General features: G+C 37.6%; 1 protein-coding gene across 1 annotated transcript in view; it reads right to left on the bottom strand.

Annotated features, from left to right (window-relative positions):
- The window catches only part of mboat1 (membrane bound O-acyltransferase domain containing 1), a gene marked incomplete at its 5' end in the record, with an annotated part of 123,308 nt that overhangs the window by 39,032 nt on the left and 60,701 nt on the right, over positions 1-23,575 (bottom strand). The window contains 2 exons of the mRNA XM_026258780.1: positions 5,128-5,260; positions 23,449-23,513. Of these exons, the coding sequence (XP_026114565.1) occupies positions 5,128-5,260; positions 23,449-23,513 (198 nt within the window). The remainder of the gene's footprint in view (positions 1-5,127; positions 5,261-23,448; positions 23,514-23,575) is intronic.

The following is a 23,575-nucleotide window of genomic DNA, read 5'->3' as shown; positions in this document are numbered from 1 at the left end:
GTACCTCAGATAGTTTATCCTGAGACTGATCTTCTCAGTCGAAAAAGGTGGAGACACAGTCAGATTCTCAGTGATCACTTCTGGAAGCATTTCATACATGACTTTCTGCCTACATTACAGGCTCGTCAGAAATGGAACAGAGAAAGAGAGAACATTACAGTTGGAACTGTAGTCCTTATAGTTGACGAGCAGTTACCGAGAGCACTCTGGCGAGTGGGTACCGTTTCATCCATCCTTCATAGCTCTGATGGTAGGGTCAGAACAGCTGTTGTTAAAGACAAGGATCATACTTACACCCGACCAGTTGCCAGATTGATTAGATTACCTGCTTTACTGCAGGACACAGATGACACACAGAAGTAGATTGACAGCTGTAAAAAAGCCCATGTTCAGTTTGTGTTCTTTATTATAAGGGCTGTACAGCTGTTATGTTGGTCATTGAATTTAATTGAGAGGGCGTGGCATGTTTGGTGATCGCGAGAGAGCGGATCAGGTTTTAATGCGCGAATAGCAGAGTGAAAGCATAGGTCCGGCAGTCTTCCCTGTAAGCAGCAAATAATGCAAATTAAGATCTCCTTCTGTAGCGATTTCACTTTGTGAACTACAAGGAGAATATTTGTGATCTCGATTAGCATTGGATGATGCTTAATTGTCTCAGACTTCTCGTTGAAGTTTCCTTCATGACGATTTTGGAATGTGCGTCACTGAAGATTGTGAGTTTCGTTTGAGTATTCATTATATTATAATTATGCCATTTATTTAGCGTTTAACTTGATATACCGCTACTGGATTATAATTTATGTAAAATAAGTGTGTTTCCTCGATTATGTGAAGCATATGCTCTTATGATGGCGAGTATGATCGCCCATTATAATAAGTTACTATGACGCAGCAATTTCTGTTGTGCTGTTATCACACATTTAAGCAGTTTTCCGTTACTGATTGTTTATTTGCTTATTATAGAACCACATTTAGAGTCATATACAGCAACGGGATAAGTCAATAACAAGCATCTTAGACTTTGCATTCATCATCGTTGAATATTCATCGTGCATCAGGAGACCTGAGACTACAGCTTAACGACCAGCTTCACATCTCTATCCAGATATTTGAACCTCTTAAAGAACTGTGAAGACCAACACAGACTGTTGCACCCCTTGTTTCCACTACATATTTGTGAAATCAGCCTCCATCTGTATCCTTGAAATCCACATCTGTTGAAGTAATTTAATTTGTTTGTTTGTTATTTTGTGCAGGCCTACACTCTTTATATGTATATTTTATTTGCTATTTGTGATCTACCTTTATGGTAAATATGTACATTGTGTATTTGATCATTGATATTCAGCATCATAAAGAGTTAATTATTACAATTTAGTACAACTGCCTCCTCTTCGTTTCTCTCGTGGCCATTGGACATCAAATGTGGTAATCGACACTCTGAGGCGATTGACACTGTAGTAGTAATCGGTGCAATACAGTTCCTTCCAAACATGGAGTAAGTTGGCCGCTGCTAACTCTGAATTTCTGGTGAACGCCTGCTGTTTCCAGTGAATATGTGCACAAGGCACCAACACGATCAAAAAGCTAAAACAGAAAATACTAAATTTTTGGTCACATAAGGCATAATTAAAAAATCAAACTAAATGCTGCACCATTATCATTTCGCTCTGCATATGAAACCTGAAGATTTTTTTAAACCAAGAATGAACCGAAAATGAAATATAAACATTTAGCTTTTTATCTATATATCTATCTATCTAATATATATATATATATATATATATATATATATATATATATATATATATATATATATATATACATAGACCTTATATTTATTTTCTGTTTAATAACGAAAGCCTTTGTGTTAATTTTTGATGAGTAGACTGTAGCCTAAGACTATGCTACGTTTTGAAATGAACTCACTGTAAATGTTAATATATTTTAAAGATGTTACAATGTTATATCATATATGTGTGTGTGTGTGTGTGTGTGTGTGTGTGTGTGTGTGTGTGTGTGTGTGTGTGTGTGTGTGTGTGTGTGTGTGTGTGTGTGTGTGTGTGTGTGTGTGTGTGTGTGTGTGTGTGTGTTCCTGTAGCTCAATTGGCAGAGCATTGTGCTATCAAGCGCAAGGTTGGGGATTTGATTCCCCGTGAACACAAGATAGGTAAAAATTGATAGCCTGATTGCACTGTAAGTCGCTTTGGATAAAAGTGTCTGCTAAATGCATAAATTTAAATTTAATTTAAATTTAATTTAATATCATAATGTTATTGTTGTTTTACTTCCTCCTTTTATCTCATTTTACAATTACATCCATTTTGCAATCCGTCCCTTTGTGCCACCTGGTGGTAGTTCCACAAATTATTTCAACACGCGACTGAATTACAGATACCGCTGCGGCACCGCGCCGGCGGTAATACCCATTAAGTTGTCCACCTACTGTACATGTAGACTACATGGGGAAAAGAATAGCCACAAATATATCGATGAAAATTATTCATTGGTACTTTACTGCTATTCCTGCAATTCCTGGGTGTGCAATGTTGAATATTTTGCTGAAATAAAATGGACCACAAATTGCCTTTCGAATATTATAGGGTGTTTTTTTTTTTTTAAACAGACTATATTTTGAAAATGAAGCCTGGATGGCAAATATGGATTATTTAACTTTAATAATGAAAATACTTATGAAATGTTTTAAATTCAAATATACACAGCCTAAATATACTACCATGTTGAATGTCAGCTAAATTGCAACTAAAATTGCAAAGTCTTGGCATTACAATGCCTTAAAATGCAAGCACTGTTATTAAATGCAATGCAATGTAATTCTTACTTGACAAATTGAATAAAGTTTTGATTAGAATACCTCACATCTGGTACAACAGACCCAAAGCTTTTACATACACATATGGCCTGAAATGTGACAGAGAATGCAGTGCCACCAGCCCCACAGCAAAAGGTAGATGTGAATGGCATAACAGGTGCGCAGGTAACTTTCAGTGTCATTACAGGAGAAATAGGGAGTTCCCTTTCGATACTTCACTCATACCTAATTGCTAAACTCTCTTCGAAAAGTCCTTTCTCTTATACCGAAGCTTTTTTTTTTAAAATAATGCAGTGTAACTGCATGGCCACTGTTTCATGCAGTGAAATAAAAACAAACAATGGTGACTCAGCAGAGTAGCACAAGCCTATGGTCATGAAGCCTGCCAAAGCCCTCCAATATGGGTTATCTGGCTATAGAAGTGGGCATTCTGGCATAGGATAGACAGACTTCTCCTTCAGTGTCAACAATCTTTCTACGAAACTTGAAGCCTCAAGCCATTGACACATCTTGCAGCGGAATAAAGCTGACTTAGCGACTGACGCTATTCTGCTGTTTTCGCAGCCTGGGACTCGAAGGAGGCTCAGTTAATAACCCCACCCCCTTGCAATAGTCTGAGTAAGACTTCTCCTTCAGTGTCAGCAATCTTTCTACGAGACTTGAAGCCTCAAGCCATTGACACACCTTGCAGCAGAATAAAGCTGACTTAGCAACTGACGCTATTCTGCTGTTCTCGCAGCCTCGGACTCAAAGGAGGCTCAGTTAATAACCCCACCCCCCATGCAATAATCTGAGCCAAGCGAAGCTGAGCCCGGGATGGACGACAAACTTTTCTGTGTCCTCACAAAAGTAGCCCTCGTCAGGGAGCCCCTCTGTTTTTCCTGGAGAATATGTTGAATTTCAACCCCTAAAATGAACGAATGATTTTTAGCAGGTTTCCGCCAAGTCCCTCGTCACCAAGAAGGTTCTGAAGGTCCACGACGAGCTCACCAGATCGTGGCACCCCCCCACCCCACTCAGCCTGCCTGATCGGCAGGTCAATGGCCAGCTTTGTGGTAGACCTTGATGGAGATTAAGGATGTGGATACGAATGTATATCAAGGTGGACCAGACCTGCGTGGCAGCTTTGGTCCCTTGGAAAGAGCCTAAGTGGATTGATTCGGGCATTGCTCTGGGAATGGTCTGCAGAAGGATGGTTGTTTCAACAGATGTGTCCAACAAGTTTTGAGGAGCTCTGTGTGATGGCAAACCAGCTTTCAGCCTGTAGTCAAAAGAGGAAGGTTGGCTTCAAATCAACTGCCTGGAAATGCTGGCTGTGTGTCAGATCCTTCAGACCTTCTTACCTGATTAAGGGGACACCACGTCCACTCAGCCAGCATGAAGGTGGTATCCTAAATAAATCACCAGGGCATGCTTTTGTTCTTTGAAGCACCTCTTCATTCTGGTGGAGCACCTCTTGGAATGGACACAACTTAGCTTATGTTCACAGAGAGCAACGCATGTACAGGGCAGAACCAAGGAGCAGACATGTTGTCCCAGAGCAACATCCCCTCAAAGTAGTGGATGCTCCATCCGCAAAAGGTTCAGAGAATCTGAGAGATCTTTGGGGAGGCAGAGGTTGACCTCTTTGCCTCAAAAGACAACTCTCTTTGCCCAACTTTTTTTTCGGAGGACAAGGACAATTTGTCCCACTTATTTTAAGGACAAGGACAAGTTTTCCCCCAATCACCCTGATCCCTCCGGTAATCAGGCAAATCAGGGAGCAAGAACAAAAGGTTCTCCTAATGGCCTGCTCTGGAGGAACCAACATTGTTTCTCGAAGCTGTCTCAGATGCTTATTGCAGCCCTGTGAACCATTTCCCTGAGATGGGAACTCCTCTTTCAAGTTAACAGAACATTATGGCACCCCCAGCCTGAGCTGTGGGCTCAGTCATTCCTCTCTATAGTGCGGCGTGACTGTACTGGTGTCCCATAGCATGTAGCAACACAGTACGAGTGAAGTATCCAAAGGGGACATACTAAGTTACTAATGTAACCTCAGTTCCCTGAGATATGGGAGTGAGTACTATGTTGCTAGCCATACTATGGAGCTGCACGACACTTTACTCAAAGTAACATGAGAATCCTATGCCAGAATGCCCACATATAGCCAGATGGAACACCCATATTGGCAGGCTCTGGCAGGCTTCGTGGCATAGGCTTGTGCAGTTCATACATACGGTGGGAACTGAGGTTACGTACGTAACAGAGTATGAATGTATTTGTGTGTGTGTGTGTGTGTGTGTGTGACTTACAGAGCGAGCTGCTAAGGTGATGGGTATAGCGGTGATGAATGTAAAGTAGTATCCTGGGTAAACTCCATGCCAGATGGCCGACAGCACAAACGTGAGTGGCATGCGGTAATATGGTGCTCGATCATAACATACACTGAAGCATAAAAGATGAAAGCATGTGAGAAATGACACTGTACAGATACACTGTATGCTAATATAGAATAGTAATATTATATGCTTATATATATATATATATATATATATATATATATATATATATATATTAGGGCCGGGACTTTAACGCGTTAATTGAGATTAATTAATTACACAAAAAATAACGCGTTAATTAAGATTAATTAATTACACAAAAAAATTTCCCGCATTTTTAATAACTTATTTTTGCACCGCGGAACGTTTCTCACTGGATGAGTTTCGGCGGGACCGATAATACTGGAGCACCAACTAGCGTTCGCATATCACTGCAGCACATGATCGAACCTCAAGTATCACCTAAACGCAAAACATATAGCAGCTAGCGTGGACTTTACACTTCATGTTGAACTATGTATTATTTTGTTGGTGCAACAGTTTATGTTGAACTCTTTATTGTTTTGGCCAAGGTTATTGAGAGTTGGACTTAGTATGTTATGGCCTCTGAAGCAACAGAGAGATGTTTTCTAATAGTCAGTGTTTCCAATGTTCTGAATGTAATTGACAGTATTGTGTTTTACTTAAAAAACACTTTACAGAAGGTTCCAGCACCTATAAGCTTCCTGAATTTCTGAAATGTACTATTTCTAAATTGTTTCTAAATATGCTATTGCTACACTTTATGGCAAAAATTGTACTTGTCTGCTAAACTTGGGTGAACAAAAATAAAAAATATTTTGTTGCTTAAGCTTATGTATTCAGTCATTATTCAATGGTATACTATAAATCCATGTGAAAAAAATTACTTCAATATATATATATGAGAGAGAGAGAGAGAGAGAGAGAGAGAGAGAGAGAGAGAGAGAGTAATATTTGAACTGTACATTGTGTGGGAAGAAGCGGTCTAATAACTACCTTTTTTTTTAGATTTAGACATTAACATTAGCTGATGCTATAGGTAACTCTGCCCAGGAGAGATTTTCTCTGACACGTTTACAGTCACGGAGTGAAGGCTCATTCTGTTAGAATTATGTCTATTTCATGGGCATAGACAAATGGAGTGTCTTTAGAAGGCATCCTTCATCATGATGGATCCAGATTTTACAGCCTGGAAAGGAATTTTACTGACCCTCCCTTTCTTTCCAAATAAGGAAAAATAGTTAAGTTTGGTGTTTTCACTACAATGTTGGCTAGTACCGCTCATTAACACATTTGTTGACTACAGATGATTTCAAATATCAATTTTCTGTCAAAAAATAAAGAAAAAAGAAAAGAAACTTTCTATAATGGAGAAAAACGTGTCTGTGAGGAAATGCAATCGAGATTTTGATTATTTAATAGTACTGAAATTGCACTCATCAGTGTTACAAATGACTTGCCTTTATCACCTGGCCATGGTTACATCTCTCTATTATTGTTACTAGATCTTAATGCTGCCTTTTATACTTTCAACCACAACAGTCTTTTGGATAGGCTCAAAAACTGGCTACTGGCATAGTCCATCAGATCTATATCTATCATGATAAAGTTTGGGATTATATTAAGTAATATATTAAGTAATATTAAGTAATATAATCGATTTGATGGCACTGATACTTTCAGATTTTCAACAAAACTGAATTGAGATTAATTATTACACTATTAAGAGTGAAAATTAAAAAGAAAGTGACCTGACATATGGCCAAGAAATGGTGTCCCATACACAGAATTTGTGCTCTAAATTTCACCCATCCAAGCGTACACAAACAGCAGTAAATGGTGAACAAACACTACCCCCCCCCCCCGCCCCTTTGCTCCAGCAACCAGGGATCAGTTGGAGGTTAATAGCCTTGCTCAATGGTTTCATTGTGGTAATGATGGTAGAAGAGAGCGCTGGTTAGGGGTGGGCGATATGTCGATTTTATATCATATGATAGGACAAAAGCAATAAAACCTTTTACAAATAAGGCAGAAGTGGCCAGGGGTTGCGGAAACCACAAGTGATGACACCAGGCTGGACTCCACTTCGTCCACAGTGAAAGTCGATCCGGCGATCCACAGACCGAAGTTGATGTATTTCCTCAGCGAACAGCACAGATCAGCTCAGCTCAGACAGACATGACAGCTCAGCTTCTCCACGAAATGGCGACAGATTTTGCAAATCTTCCCACTTCCCACGCAGAGATGTGGAGGCATGTTAAAATGATCTTCTTTTTGCACCAAGAGCTTGCAACACTTTTGTCTTCTCATTTTGAGGTGTAAGTAATTTACTATATAGAACAATTTTAGACTTGTCTTAAATCCAAAACAATAAGAAGTATTTAATGACTTTATTGGGTCATGATTAGTCTATGTGTGACGCTACTTTTTGCACACTCAGTAGTGCTGCAGCAACAGCAAGAATAAAATGTATGCCTTCTTTATTTGCATGAAAATTTGGGCGGCATTTTGCAAATCTTCCCAGATAATGACGCAGAGATGTGGAGGTGTGTTAAAATTATCCTCTTTATGCACCAAGAGCTTGTAACACTCCATAGAGAAAGGAAAAAAAAATAATTGCATCATATAACCCCTTTAATTCAGAAAAAAGTTTTTACACTCGCTTGAGATAGTTTTTGATCCCAAACAGTAAGAAGTATTTAATAACTTTATTGGGTCATGATTAGCCTACGTGTGACGCTACTTTTTGCTGACTTCAAAACTCAGTAGCATCTGTAAAATGAGTCAGATAGTGAGCTTTCATTGAATGCTTTTAATTTTAGCTTATAAATACGACAATCATGTTGTGTGTTTAAACTAAATGTAATCTTTACCACTTTAAACACTTAAGAGCCAGAGGACACAAGCTCGCACATACGCAGTGTGAAGATTAAAAGCTCTCCATGAAGTATTATGTTTAAATGGACAAATTCACAAAAAATTATGTCAAAACACCCATCTTGGTAAGTATCCTATAGTAGACATAGATGGCTGAACGTAATGTATCAGTGCATTGGATCAGGATATTCTCTTAAAGTGACAGCACTTTATTATTATTATTCAAACAGTAACACCAAAGAAATCACTCACTGCTCTTGATTGAATAGCTTTTGTAACTTTAAATAAGATTCATCTTTAATTCATACTGTCAAATATGCAGTGCTGTTTTAAAATTCATTACTTTATTCAATTTCTGTACCTAAAAACTAAAGTACATCCTACCTAAAAAAAACAACAACTGAAAAATCACTGTTTATTTTATTTGTATCTTTACTCTATTGTATTTATGTGTGTTGTTGATGGTAGTTAGATTATTCTTATTTTCTTTATTTATATTTAAAAGTATAGTTTTTCATTAAACAAAGCACAAACCGAACCATACGAAAACCATGACTATCAAACCGTGATACAAACCGAACCGAGAGTAATTTGACCCATTGCACCCCTAGTGGTGGTGTATTTAAATGTTTTTTTTTTGTTTGTTTGTTTTTTTTACTCAATGTGAGCTAGCAACAGTACTGTGATGTATAAAATTTTAATTTCAGTTTCGATTTGTGCCGCAAGCGAGTAAGGTCCAAATGCAGAACCATACGTCATAGCAGTGTGTGGACAACAGCACCACCCTAACAGTCTGATGTCGGAAGTGAGCGGAGCAAGGGTTGCCTTCACCTACTTCGTGTTTTGGACTGTTACAAAGTTTAAAACCACTGTCAAAACATTTATTAAACAATTTAATTGAAAATATTATCTATCTATCTATCTATCTATCTATCTATCTATATATATATATATTATATATAATTTTTGGTACCCTTGGTTAATATGAACAAAGAAGGCTGTAAAAATAAACCTGCATTATTAATCCTTTTTATTTTTTTAACCCCCCACAAATATCTAACTTTTCGTTGACCTAAATCTATTGAAAACGGGAAAATCTCATGAGATAAATGTCTTTCTCAAATACATGTTGGATACAATTATTGGTACTTCTAGAAATTCTTGTGAGTAAAATATCTGTGAAGTACATTCCCATTCATATTAACAATGTTGTGCATACCAGAGTTTTTATGGACATGAAATTATCCAGACATGGCTTTCTGTTTCACAGGAATATAAATAGGAGGGAAAACAAAGGCCAAATTCCCTTAATCATCCGTCACAATGAGAAAAAACAAATAATATATTTCTGATGTGCAGCAAAAGATAACTGAGCTTAACAAATTAGAAAGTGACTTTAAGAAAAGAGCTAGAGCTGTGAAAATTACCATTTCCACCATAAGGGCAATAATTAAGAATTTCCACTCAACAGAAAATGTTACAAATCTGCCCGGAAGAGGAAGTGTTTCTATATTGTCCTAATGCATGGTGAGGAGGAGAGTATGAGTGGCTAAAGACTCTCCAAGGACCACAGCTGAAGAATTGAAGAAAATAGTTGAGTCTCACGGTTAGAAAACCTTTAACAAAAACTGTACCTACAGCACCTACACCACATGATGTCTGGGAGGGTTTCAAGAAACAAGTAAAGATTAAAGCTGCAAGCAGCGATGAACGAGCCCTCGCACACGGGCTCACCGGCAGCGAGTGGCTTTAGTAAATAGGTGAACGGTGAGAAACATGTATTTAAACTCATAAATATAAGTGGAATATATCAAAGTTTACTCCATATTTGTGCCAATCTTTGTGTTGCCAGCAGGTGGTGCTTTCATTATAATGGACTATTGGCCTTCAGATGTGTTCAGGGCAGGACCCTTATCGAACATGTGAAGTTTGGGGAAGATCGAACAAATTATGCCTGAGTTACAACAACTTCTCTTGCTGTGGCGAGACATCAAAATTTGTCATGACGCCATGGACATGCCCTTTAACAAATACTCAAGATCTCTACAAGTTAACATTGCACAGGCCTTTAGATTAGACTGACTACAAAAAATACATTAATCTCAAAAAAATTCTAGGAGTAGTTTGTCACAGCATACAACATGTCACTTCCTGTTGCCAGCAGGTGGCGCTATGACTATAACTGAATATGGGCATGTAGATCTGTTAAGGGCAGACGTCTTATCTAACATGTGAAGTTTGGGGCAGATTGGACATTGTAAGTCTGAGTAACAGCAACTTCCTTTTTCATGGCGAAACATCGAATTTTGTCAGGCCGCCATGGACACGCCCTTTAACGAAACCTCAAAATCTTCGCAATTTAACATCGCAAACACCTTTAGATTTAACTGACCAAGTTTGGTGTTGATCTGAATATATCTCTAGGAGTAGTTTGTTAAAGTACAACCCCTGAAAATGGCAAAAACAACGCCAATTTTGCAGAGAAAATTCTAAATAACCGACTTCTTGATGGGATTTGGATTTCGTACCAAGAGACATTTTTGTAGGTATTGGTGTGTTACATTTGTGTACCAATTTTTGTACATGTACGTGAAACATAGCTCGAGGCGCACACCGTTGAACGTCTATAGTTGGCGCTGTCGAGCCATTTTGCCACACCCACTTCTGAAACCCATATCAGATGTAAATTTTCGCCAGTTCTGAGGTGTGTGCAAAGTTTCATGACTTTTTGAGTATGTTTAGGCCCTCAAAAATGCGATTCATTTTGGAGAAGTATAATAATAATAAATATAGCTGCAAGCAGCAGTAACGGGGCCAAGCACTACAGAAGCAAGCTTCAGACCAACGGCAGGAATGAGTAATTAAGACAGTTTTAAGATTATTTTAGGCAAAATGGCTTGAAAACAATAAACACAACAACTAGTAATAGAATTTATTAGCTTATCACGTGTAACCAATAGGTGGTGCTGTTACCAAATTAGTTTGGAATGGTCAGTGTGAGGTGACAATGACACATACAAAGTTTGGTGCAAATGTGTCAAAGCTTTGCAGAGATATGAAATTAATTTTGAATTTTGGCATCATTCCAGCAAATTCGTTGATGCGCTAAAATGCGCTAAATGAGAACCGTTTCATATATCGACATGAAATCCATAACATTTTGCCAGGAATGTCTGAAGATGATACACGTCAAATTTGGTGAAAATCTGACTAACGGTCTAGGATGAGTTCGAAAAAGTAGGTTTTCAACATTAATCAAAATGGCGGACAGTAAGTTCAGCCAAATAAGGAAAACTTGGTATTTCAAATTCAAAAGTGATTAGCCTTTTTGTAAATTGAGTTATAACTTTTAACCACTTGGTGGCGCTGTTTCAAAATATTTTGAGTACCTTCAGGGGATGGTGTTGTTGGAACATTCTGAGTTTCGGAATATAACACCAATGCATTTGTTTAGTATAGCCTTTTATTTCACATAAGTGTATTGAAGTCAATGGGAATTTCTTGTTTTGTTCTATTATAGCGCCACCAAGAGGCTCAGTCCCACCATTTTTTTATGTGTCATCAGAGTGAGCCCATACATATGCGTGTCAATTTTGGTGAAAATATATAAATTCACTTCCGAGTTATAGACATTTACATGAAAAAACATGTAAAAATTGACTGACTCTTGACTTTGATTGAATATTACTACCCCTTACTATCAATATTTTTGCATTTGGGCATGTGTACATGACTATCGACCTATGTTTTCAAACTTCTGACGGTGGTTTCGTCTCGATCAGACAAGCGGTTTCGAACATATAGCCAAATGTTTTTTAAGCGATAAATCACAACGCTACACAAACCGTAAGGCAAAACCTAGCATGTTTGATATCATAGGACTCGGTAAGGTTTCAGGAGACTAATTTGATGAGTCTCGTGAAAATAAGTCGACCACACCCAAAGTTATAAGCATTTAAAAAAAGAAGATCACCACTAGGTGGCGCTGTTTCGAAACTTCTCACGCTCCTTCAGGACATTGTGCTGATGACCAATACCATGTTTCATAACAATCCGTTGATGCGTTCTGAAAATACAGCATTTTAGCACAAAATTCAAAATGGCCGACAGTCAAAATGGCCGAGATGGTAAAATTGGATATCAGTCGACTCGGCATGTTGCCCTGAATCTAACAAGACCAATGTTATGATTTTTGGACAAACTGTTCAGAAGTTATTAACAAAAATAGCAGTTTTTCATATCTCCGGACCAGTAGGTGGTGCTGCGCCCAAACACAGCATGTTGCCTCAGGTAATGCTTGTTATGACATGTACCAAGTTTGGTCTGAATAAGATAGGTCGTTGCCGAGATACAGCCTTACGACTGTTTTTGTACGTACTACGTAAAATTTGTTTGAGCGTTTATCGAAAACGGTTTGACGAATCAATTTGATTTGCATAACTTTTGGTCAGCACTGCCTGAAGATGATCTGGTTAAATTTTCGTGTGAATCGGACAAACCGTCTAGGACGAGTTCGAAAAAGTAGGTTTTTGAAAAAATTCTAAATGGCGGCCAAATTTCTATGACAGAAAATGACGGCATAGGGTGCAATCGAATTGACATGAGCTCAGAAATCAGAGGAAAAAATTTTGTTGATTGGCCTTACGGTTAAAAAGTTATTAACAAAATTAAAGTGAAATTTCGGACAGTTGGTGGCGCTAGAGGGAATGTCTTAGACACACCAAAATTGGTGTACTTAATGTTGGCACTGTCCTCTATCAGAATGTCAAACCAAAACAACTTTCCCGCTTTCGGTTCTATGGGCTGCCATAGACTCCCAGTTGTAAGAATAATAATAATAAATATAGCTGCAAGCAGCAATAACGGGGCCAAGCACTACAGAAGCAAGCTTCGGACGAACGGCAGCAATGAGTAATTAAGGCAGTTTTAAGATTATTTTAGGCAAAATGGCTTGAAAACAGTAAACACAACAACTAGTAATAGGATTTATTGGCTTATAACGTGTAACCAATAGGTGGCGCTGTTACCAAATTAATTTGGAATGAACAGTGTGAGGTGACGATGATACATACAAAGTTTGGTGCAAATATGTCAAAGCTTTGCAGAGATACAGCCTCAAATGCATTTTGGCACCCTTCCAGCAGATTCATTGATGCGCTAAATGAGAACCGTTTCGTATATCAACAAGAAAACCATAACATTTTGCCAGGATGGTCTGAAGATTATCCACGTCAAATTTGGTGAAAATCTGACAAACGGTCTAGGAAGAGTTCGAAAAAGTAGGTTTTCAACATTAATCAAAATGGCGGACAGGAAGTTCAGCCAAATAAGAAAAACTTTATATCTATGTTATCGGCTTAAAGCAAGGAATCTGTGAAGACCAGCATCATGTCAATAGCCAGATATATTTAAAAGTTATTAGCCTTTATGTAAATTGAGTTATAACTTTTAACCACTTGGTGGCGCTGTTTCAAAATATTTTGAGTACCTTCAGGGGATGGTGTTGTTGGCACATTCTGAGTTTCGAAATATTACACCAATGCGTTCGTTTAGTATAGCATTTTATTTCACAAAACTGTATTGAAGTCAATGAGAATTTCATGTTTTGTTCTATTAAAGCGCCACCAACAGGCTCAGTCCCAACATTTTTTTTATGTGTGCTTAGAGTGAGCCCATACATATGTGTGTCAATTTTGGTGAAAATATCTCAAATCACTTCAGAGTTATAGACATTTATATGAAAAAGCACGTAAAAAATGACTGACTCTTGACTTTGATTGAATATTACTACCCCTTACTATCAATATTTTTGCATTTGGGCATTGGTGTCTAGCTAGCGACCTATGTTTTCGAACTTCTGACGGTGGTTTCGTCTCGATCAGACAAGTGGTTTCGAAGATATAGCCAAATGTTTTTTAAGCGCTAAATCACAACGCTACACAAACCGTAAGGCGAAACCTAGCATGTTTGGTATCATAGGACTCGGTAAGGTTTCAGGAGACTAATTTGATGAGTCTCGTGAAAATAAGTCGACCACACCCAAAGTTATAAGCATTTAAATAAAGAAGATCACCACTAGGTGGCGCTGTTTCAAAACTTCTCACGCTCCTTCAGGACATTGTGCTGATGACCCATGCCAAGTTTCGTAACAATCCGTTGATGCGTTCTTAAAATACAGCATTTTAGAACAAAATTCAAAATGGCCGACAGTCAAAATGGCCGAGATGGTAAAATTGGATATCAGTCGACTCGGCAAGTTGCCCTGAATCTAACAAGACCAATGTTATGATTTTTGGACAAACTGTTCAGAAGTTATTAACAAAAATAGCAGTTTTTCATATCTCCGGACCAGTAGGTGGTGCTGCACCCAAACACAGCATGTTGCCTCAGGTAATGCTTGTTATGACATGTACCAAGTTTGGTCTGAATAGGATAAGTCGTTGCCGAAATACAGCCTTACGACTGTTTTTGTTAGCACTACGTAAAATTTGTTAGAGAGTTTTTCGAAAACGGTTTGACAAATCAATGTGATTTGCATAACTTTTGGTCAGCACTGCCTGATGATGATATGGTTAAATTTTTGTGTGAATCGGACAAACCGTCTAGGACGAGTTCGAAAAAGTAGGTTTTTCAAAAACTTCAAAATGGCTGCCATATTTCTATGACGGAAAATGACTTTGTAGGGTGCAATTGAATCGGCATGAGCTCAGAAATTATAGGAAAAAAGAATTTCGTTGATTGGCCTTAGGGTTAAAAAGTTATTAACAAAATTAAAGTGAAATTTTGGACAGTTGGTGGCGCTAGAGGGATTGACTTAGACACACCAAAATTGGTGTACTTAATGTTGGCACTGTCCTCTATCAGAATGTCAAACCATTACAACTTTCCCGCATTCGGTTCTATGGGCTGCCATAGACTCCTAGTCGGAAGAATAATAATAAGAAGAACGCCAACAAAAACAATAGGTGCCTCGCAACGGCCTAGGACGAGTTCGAAAAAGTAGGTTTTACGAACAATTGACGATAGCTTCGGTGCTTGGCCCCTAAATATAGCTGCAAGCAGCAATCACGGGGCCAAGCATTCCAGCGGCAACATCAGGAGCTAAGCATATGTAGCATCAGACCAAATGCAACAATGAATAATGAAATTAATAATTGCATGATTGTAATTGAAATGGCTGAAAATCGTTAATAAAAGTTCCACAGCGAGGAGCTAAGCATGGCATGGAGCATCAGACCAAATGCAACGAGTAAGAAAAGCAATTATTGGAAGAGTGTAATTGAAACAGCCAGTAAAACTCCAGTAAAATGATGCATTATCATTTTTGGAAAATAGTTGGCGCTGTAATCAAATCGCTTTGCTGTGTTCTGTGGGAGGTGACAATGTTGTGGGCAATTTCTTTCAAAATACTTACAGACCTTTAGGGCAATGAGTCGAACATGCCCACCGAGTTTCGTTCCGATCGACTTCCATTAACCTTGTCAAATAGGTGCTTAAAGTTGTTTAGCCAATGGCGGCCATGTTTTTTAAGATAAGTGAAATTCCTCATAGAGCACTTGTGCCACATTGGGCCATATCAATTTTCAAGTTGATTGGATCAACGGTTGCTTAGTTATAGCCATTTGATTCTTTTTCATCCTGTAGCGCCACCAAGTGGCAGATATGGAAAAAAAAAATAATTTGACTAAAGTTTTTGTTCATGCATATGAGTTCTGAGTTTGGTGAAGATATCTCATTTTGTTCCCGAGTTATAGCCTTTTTCGTAAAATTGCTCACTTAAGACTAAAACATTACAGTTTATGGATTTGCTGTGGATTTATCTTGAAATATGTATATAACTATTATTTAATATTACTGTTCAAACATTTAAAATCACACTGAGTCAAAGTTTACAAATTTATTCATACAGATATATCTAATGTTTATTATTATGCCAGATTATTTTTGCAATGTAACCTGAAAAATGACATAGACACTCATAAAAACAGAAGACTTGCAATAGGTTTTATCACCTATCATTCATTTCAAATATCTATCTATCTATCTATCTATCTATCTATCTATATATATATATATATATATATATATATATATATATATATATATATATATATAACAAAATGTGTGCATCTGTGTGTGGGTTTAAGCATGCTTATTGAGTATTAATATAGTAGTTTAAACATTTCATGTTTGTGTGTGTCTGTAATTCTGTTCTATTCTTTTACTGTCAGCCATATCTAGGTTATTTAAAATCAGTGCAGTACTATTATCTAGACTGTGAAATTATACATAAATTGCGTATGCTTCTTTGGAATGAAATTAAGACAACATATAACAGTTATAAAGGTTAAAGAGACAGTGTTGTATGATAAATTGCATTTACGACCACTAGATGTCACTGCAAGACCACTAATGGGCTCACTAAAGACTAAAACATTACAGTTCATTGTCTCGATGATTGATTCATCTAGAAAAATATATATTACTATTATTTAATATTACTGTTCAAGCATTTAAGATCACATTGAGTGAAAGTTCAACAATTTATTCATACATGTATATCAAATGTTTACTATTATGTCAGAATATGAATGCAATGAAACCTGACATAGAAATGTAAGAAAAGAAGTCTTTCTGTGAGTTGTGTGTCACCTATAATTTATTTCAAATATCTACATACAACAAAATGTGTGGGCATGTACTTCTCTGTGTGTGTGTGTGTGTGTGTAATCATGCTTATTGATTATTCATATAATAGTTGAACCATTTCATTTCTGTGTGTGAGTGTCTGTGAGCCTATTCTCCATGTTAGACAATGGCACACACAAGTTTGGCTTAATTACTTAATTACTCTGCAAATAGCTTTGCAGAGATATAGCCTCAGACTCATTTTGTGAAGATGCCTGACATCTGAAGCAGCGCTGTACAAAAACGGTTTCGTCTATTGACACGAAATCCATAACTTTTTGTCAGCACGGTCTGAAGATGATCTGATTCAATTTTGGTGAAAATCAGACAAACGGTTGAGGATGAGTTTAAAAAAAAAGGTTTTCAACATGAATCAAAATGGCGGACAGGAAGTTTTGCTTAATATGACATAATTGGTATGTATGTTGTCGGCATGTCCCAAGGAACATTTTGAGACATGTTTCATGATAATAGGCTAATGCAATCAAAAGTTATTAGCATTATTGGAAATGTAATAATTAGCGGTTATTGATTGGTTTATTACTCTTGACCAATAGGTGGCGCTGTGACCAAAATGATGTGGCGTGGTCAATGTGATGTGACAATGTCACATATTAAGTTTTGTGTAAATATCTCCAACCTTTGCAGAGATACAGCCTCAGATGCAGTTTGGCATCTTTCCAGCAAATTCGTTGGTACGCTAATTGAAAACGGTTACGTGTATCGACACAAATTCCATAACTTTTTGCCAGCATGGTCTGAAGATGATCCAAATCAAATTTGGTGAAAATCTGAGCAACGGTCTAGGAGGAGTTCGAAAAAGTAGGTTTTCAACATGAATCAAAATGGCGGACAGGAAATTTTGCCAAAATTGACAAGTGGGGTATCGGTGTTCTCGGCATGACCCAAGGAATCTATCAACATCAGTTTTGTTACAATAGGCTAATGTATGCAAAAGTTATTAGCATTTTTCGAAAAATCGTTATAACTATTGACCACAAGGTGGCGCTGCCCCCAATTTTTTTGTGTACATTCAGGGCATGGAGCCGGACATTTTTGTAATTATTTGCGAAACGATACGGAACTTCATTCTTAAGATACAGCAATTTACAACTAAATTCAAAATGGCCGACGCCCAAAATGGCCGAATTGGGAAAATTCGGTATCATTCGACTCGGACACCACTTTTGTGATTTTTGGCAAAACCGTTCAGAAGTTATGAGCAAAAACATGCATTTTTCATATCTCCTGACCACTAGGGGGCACAGCGCCGAAACACTGCAGGTAGTCCCAGGGAATGGTTGTTATAAGACCCACCAAGATTGGTCTCAATAGGCCAAACCGTTGCGGAGATATAGCCTCACGTTCACGTTTGCGTGCTTTTCGAAGAATTCGTTCATGAGCTATTCGGAAACGGTTTGAGAAATCAACTTGAATTCCATAACTTTTTGCCAGCATGGTCTGAAGATTATCTGATTCAATTTTCGTGACAATCGGTGCAACGGCCTAGGATGAGTTCGAAAAAGTAGGTTTTACGAACAATTGACGATAGCGAAAAAACTAAACCTTGCGATTTTTGAATTTCGGTGTCCATTCGACTCGGCATGAGCCAAGGAATCACAGGAAAAAAGAATTTTCATTTTGTGGCTTACGGTTCAAGAGTTATTAGCATCAAGTTTTTGAAAGTTTAGACAATTGGTGGCGCTAGAGAGTTTGAGATAGAGACTTCAAATTTGCTACGGTTAATGTTCAGACAGTCCTCTATTAGTGTGCCAAATTATACAACTTTCCCGCAAACGGTTCTATGGGCTACCATAGACTTGGGGTGGAACAGTTGGTGGCGCTAGAGGCAATGTCTTAGACCCACCAAAATTGGTGTACTTAATGGTGGCACTGTCCTCTATCAGAATGTCAAACCAAAAAAACTTTCCCGCATTCGGTTCTATGGGCTGCCATAGACTCCCAGTCGGAAGAATAATAATAATAAGAAGAACGCCAACAAAAACAATAGGTGCCTCGCACCTTCGGTGCTTGGCCCCTAATAAATATAGCTGCAAGCAGCAATAACGGGGCCAAGCAGTACAGAAGAAAGCTTCAGACGAATTGCAGGAATGAGTAATTAAGACAGTTTTAAGATGATTTTAGGCAAAATGGCTCGAAAACAATAAACACAACAACTAGTAATAGGATTTATTGGCTTATCACGTGTAAACAATAGGTGGGGCTGTTGCCAAATTAGTTTGAAATGGTCAGTGTGAGGTGACGATGACACATACAAAGTTTGGTGCAAATATGTCAAAGCTTTGCAGAGATACATCCTCAAATGTATTTTGGCACCCTTCCAGCAGCTTCGTTGATGTGCTAAATGAGAACCGTTTCATATATCGACATGAAATCCATAACATTTTGCCAGCATGGTCTGAACAATGTCAATGTCAAATTTGGTTAAAATCGGACAAACGGTCTAGGAGGAGTTCGAAAAAGTAGGTTTTCAACATTAATCAAAATGGCGGACAGGAATTTCAACCAAATAAGTAAAACTTTCTATCTTTGTCATCGGCTTGACCCAAGGAATCTATTAAGACCAGCATCATGCCAATAGCCAGATTTATTCAAAAGTTACTAACCTTTATGTAAATTTAGTTATAACTTTTGACCACTAGGTGGCGCTGTTTCAAAATATTTTGAGTACCTTCAGGGTATTGTGTTGTTGGCACATTTTGAGTTTCGTAATATTACACCAATGCATTTGTTTAGTATAGAATTTTATTTCACAAAACTGTATTGAAGTCAATGAGAATTTCATGTTTTGTTCTATTTTAGCGCCACCAAGAGGCTCAGTCCCACCATTTTTTTTATGTGTGCTCAGAGTGAGCCCATACATATGCGTGTCAATTTTGGTGAAAATATCTCAATTCACTTCAGAGTTATAGACATTTATATGAAAAAGCACGTAAAATATGACTGACTCTTGACTTTGATTGAATATTACTACCCCTTACTATCAATATTTTGGCATTTGGGCATTGGCATATAGCTATCGACCTATGTTTTCGAACTTCTGACGGTGGTTTCGTCTCGATCAGACAAGTGGTTTCGAAGATATAGCCAGATGTTTTTTAAGCGCTAAATCACAACGCTACACAAACCGTAAGGCGAAACCTAGCATGTTTGGTATCGTAGGACTCGGTAAGGTTTCAGGAGTCTAATTTGGTGAGTCTCGAGAAAATAAGTCGACCACACCCAAGGTTATAAGCATTTAAAAAAGGATGATCACCACTAGGTGGCGCTGTTTCGAAACTTCTCACACTCCTTCAGGACATTGTGCTGATGACCCATACCATGTTTCGTAACAATCCGTTGATGCGTTCTGAAAATACAGCATTTTAGCACAAAATTCAAAATGGCTGACAGACAAAATGGCCGAAATGGTAAAATTGGATATCAGTCGACTCGGCATGTTGCCCTGAATCTAACAAGACCAATGTTATGATTTTTGGACAAACTGTTTAGAAATTATAAGCAAAAATAGCATTTTTTCATATCTCCGGACCAGTAGGTGGCGCTGCGCCGAAACGCAGCAAGTAGCCTCAAATCATGCTTGTTATGACATGTACCAGGTTTGGTCTGAATACGATAAATCGTTGCACAGATACAGCCTTACGACTCTTTTTGTAAGCGTTACGTAAAATTTGTTCGAGCGTTTATCGAAAACGGTTTGACGAATCAATTTGATTTGCATAACAGTTGGTGGCGCTAGAGGGAATGTCTTAGACACACCAAAATTGGTGTACTTAATGTTGGCACTGTCCTCTATCAGAATGTCAAACCAAAACAACTTTCCCGCATTCGGTTCTATGGGCTGCCATAGACTCCCAGTCGGAAGAATAATAATAATAATAAGAACGCCAACAAAAACAATAGGTGCCTCGCACCTTCGGTGCTTGGCCCCTAATAATAAGAACGCCAACAAAAACAATAGGTGCCTCGCACCTTCGGTGCTTGGCCCCTAATAAGAAACGGAGCAATTCCAAGGGGGTCCTCACACCATTGGTGCTCGGGCCCTAAAAATGCTCTCATCCCCAGAATATTCTGTTGTCAGACACGACTGGAACTTCAAATGGGGCTGGATTCTATGGTCAGATGTAACTAAAATAAATAAATAAATAAATAAAAATAGCTTTTTAGCAGCAAAGACTCAAGATGGGTTTGGTATAACAAATTAGAAATATGAATATCTTTGATTCTATCAAATAACAACAGATCAAAAAAAAAAAAATAAAGTGTCTGACTCTGTTAGAAATCTTATAATGGGCCATGGTTGGCTCTTCCAACTGGACAATAATCCAAAAACAAACCTTGAAAACAACACAAAAATGCTATGGCCATTCCAGTTCCCTGACCCGAACCTTGTAGAGAATGAGTGGGGTCAATTGAAGAGGAGAAACACCATCATGGAGCTGTAAATCTGAAGGGTCTGGAGAGATTCTGGATGAAGAAATGGTCTCTGATGTCTTGTCAAGTGTTCTCTAACCTCATCAGACATTTTAGGAGAAGACTCAGAGCTGTTATTATGCCAAATGAAGGTTTCAAAAAGCATTGAATAAAAGAGTACTTTTAATTGTGTCCAATGTGTATTAGAGAAAAAAATATTTGTCTTAATGATATTTCCCCCCATTCTAAATTATTATTTTCCAATGAAAGGTTAGATTTATATGAATTTTTAAAATAAAAGATCAAAATTTTATATATATGAGAACAAAATTATAAACACAACACTTTTGTTTTTGCCCCCAATGCAATTCAATCTCATCCTTCATATATATTTTTTTTCCCCTTTTTTTTTTATTTTATTTATTTATTTTTTTTTTTGTTAAAATAAACCTACCATAAAAAAATAAAAAAAAAACTTCATTTATTTGTAATAAAACAGGGGATCAAATAAATATTTCCACCACTGTATGTATTAAGTGAACATAAACAACTTGGAAAGTAATGGTATTATTTTATATTATTTTTTATAATTAATTTTAATGATCAACATATAAATTATATTTAATAGTAATATTTGTATTCATTTACAAAGAATAATCCCCCCCCCCTCTCTCTCTATACATACATACATACATACATACATATATATATATATATATATATATATATATATATATATATATATATATATATATATATATTTATATACAGTATCCATTTTAAAACTATAGGTTGATTAATAGCTATCAGCAAGTGTGGTCCAACCTAACTATTGATATTGGTAAAATCCACTATCGGTCGACCTCTAGTATACATATAGTTGCCACACTATGGATACTTCTTGATTAGGGACTAATATTGCTTCAGAAAATTCCTGACTAGAATGAGCTCCACTTATATGTACAATCACATATGGGGGTTAAAGCAGCATCTCTCTAGCTGACTTTTTAGCGAATTTCAGCTAAAAAAAAAAACTAGTTTACATAATCGCTGATCAAGAACAGGGAATCAGTGGGCATGATCATGTCTCTTGGTGGTGAAGTGTTAATGGCTCCAGCAATTCAATTCCCTGCTGAGATAATATGCTGTCCAAAAGGAGATACATTTCCATTTTGTTAAAAAAAAATATTGGAGGCAGTTGCTGGGATGGTACTCAATGCTATTTTTTTTTTCTGGCCTTCACTTAAACGTATTAAATATAAAAGCAAAATAATCTGGTTGTTGAATTTTATGCATACCATCACTAATGCTGCATGGAAACGGGTAATATTATTCAATAAACTATTGTAAGGGACTGAAACGTGATGTCATTTATGTTACAACAGTAACATATCCTTTGTTCGTAAATCAGTGATTGTGACAGCACTGACTGAGGGGAGCAAAATCAGCAAAAACATGACACCCTCATACAGATTTTGTAGTTTAGTGTGATTTTATTTGCCGGTGAAGTGGCATGATGGTATACAGGTTTCAGAGACTATACTCCAGAGAAAAGCTTCCCACCACTTCAGAAACTAACACAGCTACTGACTCAGTACAGGGGCAGCTGTGGCCTAATGGTTAGAGACTTGGACTAGTTACCCAATGGTCACCGGTTAGAGTGTCAGTGCTGGCAGGAGTTGTAGGTCGGGGGGAATGAATGAACAGCACTCTTCCACCCTCAATACCCATGGCTGAAGTGCCCTTGAGCAAGGCACTGAACCCCCAGTTGCTCCCCGGTTGCTAGATATATAGCTGTCCACTGCTCCGGGTGTGTGTTCACGGTGTGTTCACTTCTCACTGCTGTGTGTGTGCACTTGGATGGGTTAAATGCAGAGCACCAATTCTGAGTATGGGTTACCATACTTGGCAAATGTCACGACTTTCACTTTTCACTTTCATTCCCTTCAGGGAATGTCTTCCTTGTCTTTACTAGTTTTGGACATGTTCTATGTGCATTATTGTATTTACATTACTCTGTATGCTTCTTGCTTTGCTCTTGTGAATAATGTATAAGCAGTCTCATGTCATTAATGGTTGTGCAGACACATCTATTGCTGAACACATGGGGTAGTGGACACTCTACTGGTTGACCCAGTCTACATATATTTTCTCAGACTTATTCTTTCAAGAGACTGAAAGTTCAGAATTTTACAATGACATTTTCTTATCAATGGCAACAGATAATTTCACTAATTTATGAACAAAAATAAAACTATGAAATTTAAAACACACCTTTTTAGCCAAAGAGAAGTCTGTATATTCCAGTTGTCAATGAATGATTTAAAACTTGTCGCTGTCTATGGATAAAGAAAATATATTGTTTATAATTCATGATAAGAGAGATCCAAAGCCTCTCTGT

Source organism: Carassius auratus, unplaced genomic scaffold (assembly GCF_003368295.1).
Source record: "Carassius auratus strain Wakin unplaced genomic scaffold, ASM336829v1 scaf_tig00214794, whole genome shotgun sequence".
Lineage (NCBI taxonomy): Eukaryota > Metazoa > Chordata > Actinopteri > Cypriniformes > Cyprinidae > Carassius > Carassius auratus.
Note: the sequence above shows the minus strand (reverse complement) of the source record. Positions and strands in the feature narration are given on the sequence as shown.